The sequence below is a fragment of the Oculina patagonica genome, chromosome 5 (assembly GCF_052425735.1).
Source record: "Oculina patagonica isolate OP01 chromosome 5, crgOcupat, whole genome shotgun sequence".
NCBI classification, from domain to species: domain Eukaryota; kingdom Metazoa; phylum Cnidaria; class Anthozoa; order Scleractinia; family Oculinidae; genus Oculina; species Oculina patagonica.
In genome coordinates, this window is record NC_135762.1 from 3922771 (window position 1) to 3933663 (window position 10893).

Genomic DNA, 10893 nt, shown 5'->3' on the forward strand with positions numbered 1-10893 from the left:
AGAAGACAAAGTGGCTTTATTTTATTGGACAAATCCAAAATCAAACAAACCGTTTTAGCGAATAACATTGATCGCTGTTCAGCGAGAAGCGCATTCAGTTTGGAACAGCGAGAAGTAAGTATTGTCTAATCTGAATTTGTAAGCTTGTAGTTCATTTAACTTATTGGATTTTATCTCTTTTTCTTTGTTGTAGCTTTCTGTTTTGCTCTATCAACCCAAGCGTCGAGCTACTCACGGGTGAGTGAGCAAATTTTCGATATTGTCTAAACAAAGCTTATGATAATGTGTTCATCTTTAATTTTGCTGAAAAAATCGTGATAGCTGACGTGGACAGAGACCCGAAAAACCAAAACTGAAGGTCTTTTCACGGACTTATAACTCCCTTATCTACAGCAATAAGAAAAACCTCTTGGCTACTCAGTGATGTACTTAGGTAAAGGTTCTCGATATTGAAGAAAGAAAAAAGTCAATCATGTCTACCTTTTTCTTTTCCAAGAACTCTAAAAGAAAATTGCTCTTTGTTAATTTTATTTGGTTATTATTATCCGAAGCCGTAGCCGTAGCCGTAGCCGTATTATTATCCAATTGCTTAAATTGGAAATTCACTGCGACGATCATTTATCACTCTCATATACATCCGCAGTTCATATATGAATCATTTCATATACATTACATCATTTCACTCCTCTCACGGGAAAAATATGAACTCACAATTGACCTCGCTCCCAATGTGTGGCTTCAATAGCTCAGTTGGTAGAGCATCGCACCGGTATCGCGGAGGTCACGGGTTCGAATCCCGTTGAAGCCCTGAATTTTTTTCAGGCTTCTTTATTCCAATTGCTTAAATTGGAAATTCACTGCGACGATCATTTATCACTCTCGAAGCCGTAGTGTTGAAGAATTAAAAAGAAGGTTTTGGTTTAGCTGAATTCTCCGCATTTGGGGCGAAAAATGTTTAGCGAGCGCTAGCCAAACTTTTATTGTTTGCTTCTGAATGAATTATGCCTCAACTACTCTGATTTCACGCCGAGGTTCACTAGTCTTCCATTTGTATTCTGGTTGTTTAATTTATATCTTCTAAGAGTACATTTTTTCAGTACAATAAAATAGAAGGCGGACTTAGTGTGACACGTGCACTTGTACTCGAGTGCATGCTTAGTATCGTTTTGTAATTTTATTTAGGAATATTTTCAAAAATAATACGACCTTTTTGATTTTCACAAACATGTTTCGACGGTACATCCGTCATCGTCAGTGTGACGGTTATGAAAGATTACAGTGATTATTTTTGAAAAAATTTTGCTGCTGTCTCGACTATTTAGGAATACTTTTTTCAGTCTTTGCCCCCACTGAGGAGGCATCATTGTAGTCCGCGCGAAAATAGAAAATAGAAGAAGTACTTACAGTATAAATATACAGTCGATATTCACACAAATTACGATAAGCAAGACTCAGTCTAGTACTGCGATTTGCCAATTAGTAGAAAGAAGAGCCAAGACATCAACCAAACTAATGTGCAGAAAAGATTGACCCTTAAAATACCACGCTTCTGGGATTTTTTCAGCCGTTTTCTGGGCTTAGGCAATCTTTTGAATTTCATGAAGGCATATAAGAAGCTTAAGGTGACTCGATCGAAATAATTGACGTGCTATATGCCTGTCAAAAATTTCTAATTACTTCACCATTTCTGACTCGATTTCCCAGAAACTTTCGCATTTTACTCGAAATTTATCGAAGATTAATACGCAGGTCAATATGTTGATGTAATGATTGCGAGTTTTGCGCGATGTTACTTTTGTTGAACACACCTATTTGAATAAAACTGCTATTTACGGAAAACTGAGCGCTAAGATTTCGTTTAAACTACTGCAATTCTCTCACTATAACATCTTATAACGACTCTTTAAGTTTCAGAAAAATCGTCGGAACAGAGACCTCGATACAATTTGATCATCAAAATATTAATCTCGGGCAAACTTCGAGGCTAAGAACGCTCCAAAGTCTTCTTCAAATCATCTCTCATGAGAGATGATTTGACGATGATTGGAACGCCAAAAACATTTGTATCGGGACATGGCGGTTCATGAATGAAATTGTCTCTCTGGCTGTTCTGTGGATGGATTCCGAGACCTGCCAAGGCAATTTGGGTAATTTTTGACTTCCAAAGAATGCAGTCGGTGCAGTATTTTGCCGGTAGGATTGGGTGGCTCGACACTTATAAAAAAACCTATGAAATAGAGGTAGGTGAACTTGCATTTCGCCTACAAGGCAGTTTTACTCAGGCATTCCTTTCGGTCACCAATAAGGAAATTGCAGGTTTGCAAGCATTGCTCTTATCGAATGGTTATTGCTCAGTCTGCTGAAAGATTGATGAGAATTTTTCTTGGTGAACAGAAAGAAATAGGCTTGAAGTTTGCTGCAAATGTACACTTTTGGATTCGGAATTACCTTTTGATTAAAAAAAAATTGGAGGCAAAGATGTATGTTTTGTGTTGTTGTTCTATGGAGTAAAAACGTGCATTTTCGGATTTGCTGCAGAAAAAAACAGCCATATAGAGCTGTAGTCAGTTAGTTGGCTTTAAAAACTATGAAAATAATCACTTTGCCAGAACAAGGGATGATTACTATCATGTGCCCAGATATGCGAAGGCTGCAGATTTTTTAATCACTGCTCGGGTATTTTCCATGCAAATATGCGTTGTTGGTAGTTTAAGGGTTAAAAGCGGGGACAGCCGTAGTGTCAACTATTTCTAGTTTTTTCTTGTTGTTGTCACTTGAACTTGCAAAGCAGTAAGACTCTAATCCAATTCTTGTTGATTTGAATCCAGTGAACTATCCTTTTGATAGCTAAAATAAGCTGCTGAAACCGGCGACAGAAACAGAACTAAACACAGCTCAGGGGATGCTTATGAGGAATAAGTTGATGAGCAGAACACTCGGTGCTTTGTCGTTTTAACTTTACAAACTCGTCAGCAACATGCATTCAAAATATTTTGGCCTTAAAATGATATTGAGATACCTCTGTTGCAGTGACATTGCAAAAATCTTAACTTTAAAAGGAGATTAACATATATTTGGAGAATGTTTTTAATAACGCTTTGGATTTTTTGGAGCAACTTTCGAGCAATTTTTTTGTTAATAAAAAGCAACTTTTTGGGATTTTTTTTGCAGCAACTTTTTGAAAAAAGTTCAAGCAACTTCTGGGAAAATTTTGAGCAACTTGTGGACAGTCTTAATTTCATGACAATAGAGCATTTTGTAACAAAATTTGGGGCAAAAAACATGGAAGCAAGTCGCCCGCAGTTGTCTCCGCCACGCCTTCAATCTCATTCCCAGTTTTTAAGTTGTATCATCCTTTTGTTTTAACAGCATGATGCATATGATTGGCGTGGGAGCCTTTCTGTTGATGGCGTCACTCTCTCCTGTCACGCAAGGTGTAACCACTTACGACACTGGCAAGGGAATACTGTACACGTTGAAGGTGGTAAAAGATGTGGCGCTGGAACGTTCATACTCGAACATGAATTGGTTGCAGTACCTCTTGGTATCCAAGCACCCGCAGTATCCCAACAAGCGTTCCCTGGTGCAGTTTGAGAATCTTCCCAGTGCCTGCCCATTAATCAAGATACAATCTGCCAAGATGTACTTGTACTATGTCTACGCGCACAAGCCTAGCTGGCATCCCATCACTATGACTCCGTTCATCCCTCGCTACATGCAGACGCACTTGGTGAAAAAATCCTGGGTGGAGTCTCAAGCCACCAGCACTAAGCGCTATTCCAGTGCTACTTGGTCCACGCCATGGCTGGGTCTGGATGGCACCGACGCTGAAGCAGTCCCTCAGGATTGGAATCCGGTTACAATTTATCCCGCACGCCCGCAAGGTTTCGTGGAGTTCGACATCACACCGGCAGCCAAAGCCTGGCGCAGCGGCGTGCCTAACTACGGCCTGATAATTCGTGCAGTCAACGAGCTGGAGCCGGGAAGAGGCATTCGCTTTGCCAGCGACACGTACAGCGATGCTTCCAAGCGTGCGTTTGTTCGAGTTCTCTGTGCACCTTGAGGCCGTGAAGAAGCATTTCATTCCCCATCAAGCCACTGTGATGTGAAGAATACTAGTAGAAAAGATAATGTTTGTGGGGATTATTTGTATCTGCTTTCAAGCATTACAAATAAAATGACATAAAAGTGTGACAGAAACGCGTCTTTTGTTTCTTGAAAACATACGGGCATACGTAAGTAAGCGATCTCCAAAAATTCTTGGCTTGATGGTTTTACCAATTTTGCTAAGTTATGGAACAGTTATGGATGCTCTGCTCGTGCGCGCTTTCAATTGCGGCGAAATGAAGTTTTGCAAACGCTAACCCTGAACTTCTATTGTTCCAGTTTTGTTCCTGTTCAGGTCAGTAGCCAGACCTTTGCCATATACGAGGCAAGATCTTGCTAGGGGGTTTTGGGGGCATGCCCTCCAGAAAATTTTGTAATCCAGAAGCTCTAAACTCTTTTAGAGACATTTTTGATGACGTATTTCTTGGGAAAACTCAAACTTGTCAAACCGGGGATTATTTTAACAACAAAACATTTTTTTTGTTTTGTTTTGTGCAAAACTCTTGACGAAGCGAGTGCCTCGTCTTCCCTCTTGCTCAGAGCCTGTTCCAGGCGTTCGGTTAGTTGAAGGAGCGAAAAAAAAATAGGAGAGGGCCCTCGTAATTTTTTTTGCTCGACGTTCTTCGCGCCGCTTCCCAACTACAACAACAACAACAACAACAACAACTTTATTTGCACCCTTTTCATTCAATTAAAATTAGCAATACAATAAATAAAATAAATAGAGTAAAGTGCATGGCTGCCCAGAATAACCACGATTGGCTAACAAGATTGGGCAGCCATACTTAGTTTTTATTACAATAATTGATAAAAAGGTCAGTATATTTAATATTTACATAGCAAACTATACAACACACAAACACACAAAAACAAAACTAAGTAGGCTTAAAGAAAAATTAATGGAAAAAAAGATGGAAGATGACGTATTATAGTTATAAATATAAAAGGTTCAGTTAATAGCTTGTGATAATGCTTAATTTATATTTTTTTTTAAATTGTTTTAGTGACAGAAGCTTAATGTCATCACTGATAGCATTCCAGATTTTAGCGCCCTGATATCTAATATTAAAGATTCCATAATTTGTTCTGGTTTTGGGTAAAGCATAAGTCATTCTAGAGGAAAATCTTGTATTGTAACCATGAGTTTCTTTTGCCGAAGTGAAAAAAACATCAAAATTAGAAGGGAGAAGTTGGTTTTTAAATTTGTACATAAAAACAGCAATGTGAAAAGTTACTGCATCAAATAATTTGATAACATTTAAATCTTTGAAAAGTGGACTTGTATGTTCAGAAAAGCTAGAGAAAGTTATAATTCTAATGGCTTTTTTTGTAATACAAAAAGAGGTTGCAAAGAAGTTTGATAAGTATTACCCCAAGCTATTAAACAATATGTTAAAAATGGATAAACAAGAGCATAATAAAGGTCCAGCAAGGTTTTACTGTTAAGATAATAGCGAAGTTTAGAAAGAATTCCTATACTTCGTTTAATCTTTTTTGCAATGAAATTAATTTGGCTTTTCCAGTAAAGATTTGAGTCAATATAAATTCCTAGGTATCTAATGGAAATTTCTTGAGTCAATGATTTATTATTGATTGATAAGGAAACTGACTTAGGTAGTTTTTTTTGGATTGGGTGGAACAAAACAAAATTTGACTTCTCAATATTTAAGGAGAGCTTGTTTGCACATAACCAGGAATGAACTTTACTAAGTTCATTGTTGAGATTGCTTTCTAACTAACCGAACGCCTGGAGCAGGTTAGCCTCTTGCTAGTAACGGCGTTGCTGTTTTTGCTTCTGAATGACTTGAGCCCTTACTACTACTCTTATTTTACGCCGAGGCTAAGTAATCTTTCCATTATATTCTGGTTGTTTAATTTGTCTTTTTTATGCTTGGAATCGATATCACTCTTGTATCAATGCAATACAAGGTGTTTTTTAGTGTGACACGTACACTCGTGCTTGAGCTGAGTGGACTGTATTTCTATTTTCAGACTGAATTCCATCCACTTCTCCAGTAAGATCAAACTTTCATCCAATTCTTGTTGTTTTAAATCCGGTGATATTTCTTTGCAAGCGGAAACCGGCGGCAGTAAGTCACGCGGAGGCAAATGAAGAATAAGTTGAAAAGCAGAACCATTGCTACTTTGGGGTGCAACTTAACGTTCTCTGTTTAAAACTCCGACTTATCGGTTTGGCTGAACCTTTCATATTTATAACTATAATACGTCATTTTCCATCTTTTTTTCCATTAACTTTTCTTTAAACCTACTTAGTTTTGTTTTTGTGTGTTTGTGTGTTGTATAGTTTGCTATGTAAATATTAAATATACCTGACCTTTTTATAAATTATTGTAATAAAAACTAAGTATGTTAGCCAATCGTGGTTATTCTGGGCAGCCATGCACTTTACTTTATTTATTTTATTTATTGTATTGCTAATTTTAATTGAATGAAAAGGGTGCAAATAAAGTTGTTGTTGTTGTTGTTGATGATGTCGATTCCGCTAATCTTTCGTGGTAAGTCAGTGAAGAATCAATTAATTGGCCTGAAGAACACACAAACTGTTGAAATGTCTATTCGTGACTTGTTTACCAAGTTTGAAGTATATTCAAAGAGTTATTGCAAAGTTCAATATAGATTACTTGAATCCTTCTGGAAACTCCATATCCTCAGGAATAAGTAATTGCCACTTAGAGGAATGGCCAGGGCTCCATTAAGCTATCCATGCATATCTTTCTTTAAAAGTACCCCTCTAAAAGCCCTCCCACTGGCTCATCTAGAACTTTAATCTGTCGATATAGAGTCCTTTTTTACGATGGTAAGGAAGGCAACTGAGAAAATGCCGTCTCTGTAATGAGCTCCGTACTCTTAAAGGGGCTATGTCATAGGGATTTCGAAGTTTTTTAGTCTAAACTGTAAAAGGCAGTGGTAGGCAACTTTATCCATGAAAAACATTGTCTTTGCACATTTTACGGAAGATATAACCTTTATTTGGGGATAGAAATCAAACTTTGGCTATAAAGATCGATTTTTTTTTTTTTGAAGGGAAGGCGCGCGGAAACAACTTGTGAAACGTTGGCAAACTAAAATAGCAATTGTTAATAAAAACGGACCATAATTTTTAGGTGTCCTACGACACAAATATAAATATGGGCTGTTCAAAATCTGTTAAAATCCGTGACATAGTCCCTTTAATCTCCACTCCCGCCCTCTCCTCAAAAGTAAAGGCGACCCTTCTCGAGCCCTGGTGTTAAGGCAAACCGGGGATCGCATGTGAGAATCGTTTCGAGGCTGGAGAACTGAAGGATATGTTAAATGATATGCCCGCAACTCACCATAGCTATCTCTTCATACGAGTCACCTGCTTATTATAGCAGTTTCTATTCGTCTTTATATCGATCCCATAGTGGTTTTCCTGTTTTTCAAATCAGTTTTGTCTCTCCGCAAAGCATCATTCATGTCAAGATGACATCTGATGTACCCATCCCTTTTGGGGGGCAGTCCTAATATTGACTCACTAACATTCGAGTGTAAAAACCTGATTCAGTGCACGCGTTTAGTTATCTCATGACACACACATGAGAGTTACCGGTTGTGGCACAACTTGCAAAAAAACCGCTCGGGCTCGCCTGGCTCGCTGGCTCGCCAGTCTCGCCTCGCTATTTTTTGCAAGTTGTGTCCACAACCGGTAACTCTCATGTGTGTGGGGGTCGCAATGCCAACTCTCATGTGTGTGGGGCCCGCAAGGCCAGCCCTTTTGTGTGCGGGACTCGCAAGGCCAACCCTGTGCTAGGAATAAATATCAATTGAACAAATATTTTTAAGGTATATACACCGAAAAATGGCTGCCGCAAGATATTCGTCAGAAGTTTTGCAAGCTATGATGGAGGAAAACCTCCGTGAATTTCAAGAAAACCCCCAAAGAAATTTAACTTTTTTATTGGCCCACACCGATTTTAACGAATGGCTCCGTGTATGGAAAATGAACATACCGGAAGCTAACGAAAACAACAAAGATCTTTACACTTTTGCAAGAAAAAACAAAAAAAAGTTTTATGAGCTTTTGGTAAGCGAAATTGATGACTTACAAAATTTAAAAGCAAGCTTTGGACTTGAAGTCAAATTTTCAAAAAAAATAGACGGTGAGACGCAACACATGGAACACTATTTCAGAGAAAGTGAACCACACCTTTTTTTAAAAAACGACAAAGACCAAATAAAAAAAGAGTTTGACAAATTTATTGACAAAGCAAAGGGAGAAATTGAGGGTTGGTCAGAGAACGGCTCTGGGTGGGCCATTGAAAGAATAACAAATGCGTACATCAACGTTGCGCGTTATCAGCCATTGAGAGGAGGAACTTATTTGCCTTTGCCCCCAAAGTTGGCAAACAAGAAAGCAATTATTAACGTGCAAAACAGAGATAACCAATGCCTAAAATGGGCTTTGAGAGCTGCATTATTTCCTCCAAGAGATGGGAAAAATCCACAAAGAACAAGCAGATACCCAGTTGACGACGGCATTAACTACAATGGAATCAATTTTCCAACTCCACTAAAGCAGATTGACAGGCTTGAGGCGCAAAATAAAAACCTTGCAATAAATGTGCTTGGGTGGGACTCAGAAGACGAATGTGTGATACCTTTAAGATTAAGCGAAAAAGAAAATAGCATTCCCCGTATATTTCTTATGTTGATTGAGTCAGGATTAACACAGCACTACTGTTTTATAAAAAGAGTAAGTGCTTTGTTACATGACCAAACCGGAGATCAGCATAAAAAACACTTTTGCATGATGTGCTTGACAGGTTTTACAAGAGAAGACTTGCTCGAAAAGCACAAAAAATATTGCAATGGCGCTAAAGGCAGACCAACAAGAATCGAAATGCCGGAGAAGGGGAAAAACACTCTTTCTTTTAAAAACTACCACAAACAAATGAAAGCGCCTTACCAAATTTACGCCGACTTGGAGGCACTGCTAAGGCCAATAGAAGGGTGTAAACGCGAAACGGCCGAGGAGCGCCAGAAAAGAAAAGACCTTGGTGAAGAAGTGAAAGACATGAAGCCGAGTTACACAGACAAAACAGAACAGCACGAGGCATGCGGATTTGCTTACACAGTTGTAAGGAGTGATGGTGAACACGAAAAAACATTTGTGTACAGAGGACAAAACGCCGTTGAAGTATTTTTGAACTGTCTTTTAAGTGAAGAAAGAAAAATAAGATATGAATTGTCAAAGCCAAAACCTCTTGTGATGACGGCAAAAGACTGGGTAAACTTCAAAAATGCAACCAATTGCCACATTTGCGAAGAAACGCTAATGAAACAAAACTTTTTGGACTCTTTGCCAGTTTGGATTGGAAACAAAAAGGAGCTTAATTACTTTGGGCAGATGCACAAAAAATGTTATTACAGAAAGGAAAAAGAGGTAAAAAACCTGGATACCGAAACCCACTATAAGCTAAAAAAGCTTGAAAAAGAAACGCACAAATTAGCAGCGAAAAACCAAAAAAACTGCTTAGCGTGCCACAAGCCGCTTATCCAGCCGAACTACAAGGATGTGGTAAAAGACCATTGCCACATAACAGGCAAGTTTCGAGGAGCCGCACACAACATTTGTAACTTTATGATGCGATTAGATCCGAAAAAGGTCCAAATACCAGTTGCATTTCACAACCTGAGGGGTTATGATGCGCACCATTTAATGCAGTCAATTTCAAAGATTTCAAAAGAGGCACAGAAAGAAGTAAAATGTGTTGCAAACAACATGGAAAAATACATCACATTTTCACTTGGCAAACTGCGTTTTATAGACAGCTTAAACTTTCTTAAAGGAAGTCTTGATTCACTTGTAAAAGCGATGCCGAAGGAGGAATTAAATATAACAAAATCTAATTCAACACAGTCGTCTGATGAAAGTTTTGAACTTCTTTGCAAAAAGGGAATCTATCCTTACGAATACATGGACTCATGGGAAAGATTTAGCGAAACAAGTTTGCCTGAAAAAGAAAAGTTTTACAGCAAACTTAATGATGAGAACATAACGGATAAAGAGTACGAACACGCGCAAAACGTGTGGGAAACCTTTGGCTGCCAGACCCTGGGCGACTACCACGATTTGTACGTTAAGACTGACGTGACCCTGTTAGCCGACGTCTTTGAAAGCTTCCGAAAACTCTGTCTTGAGAAGTACGGGTTGGACCCCGCGAATTATTACACGACGCCAGGCCTTGCTTGGGACGCACTCTTGAAAAAGACAGGCGTGGAGCTTGAGTTACTTACAGACTATGAAATGCATCTTTTTGTCGAAAGGGGAATAAGAGGCGGGATTTCGATGGTAAGCAAGAGGTATGCAAAGGCGAACAACCCTTATGTTGAGGGATTTGACCCGAGCCAGCCAAAAAAATACATAACGTACCTCGATGCGAATAACCTTTACGGGTGGGCAATGAGCAAGCCGCTTCCAAAAAGTGGATTTAGATGGAAAAAGGTTATGCCAACAGAAAAAGAAATAACGACAAAAAAAGAGTATGCAAAAGCTGGATGGATTTTAGAGGTGGACTTGGAATACCCGAAAGAGCTGCATGACGCCCACAACAGCTATCCATTAGCACCAGAGAAAAAGAAAATAAACAAAGAAATGTTTTCGCCTTACCAAAACAAAACAATAAAAAATCTTGATTTGCACCCGCCAGACACCGAAAAGCTTGTTTTAACTCTTGAAGACAAAACCAATTACGTCGTGCATTACCGAAACTTGCAGTTTTATCTAAAACAGGGAATGAAACT

General features: G+C 38.7%; 1 protein-coding gene across 1 annotated transcript; it reads left to right on the forward strand.

Annotated features, from left to right (window-relative positions):
* LOC144654843 (uncharacterized) lies at positions 1–4200 on the forward strand. Its single transcript, XM_078515063.1, has 3 exons — positions 1–114; positions 194–237; positions 3370–4200. Exon 3 carries the CDS (start codon positions 3371–3373, stop codon positions 4061–4063), a length of 693 nt encoding a protein of 230 aa, XP_078371189.1. The 5' UTR covers positions 1–114; positions 194–237; position 3370; the 3' UTR covers positions 4064–4200.
* The last annotated feature ends 6693 nt before the right edge of the window (positions 4201–10893 follow it).

Bases quoted from the DNA above. Each gene is read 5' to 3' on its own strand.
- LOC144654843 (XM_078515063.1), top strand. From the start codon at position 3,371: ATGATGCATATGATTGGCGTGGGAGCCTTTCTGTTGATGGCGTCACTC.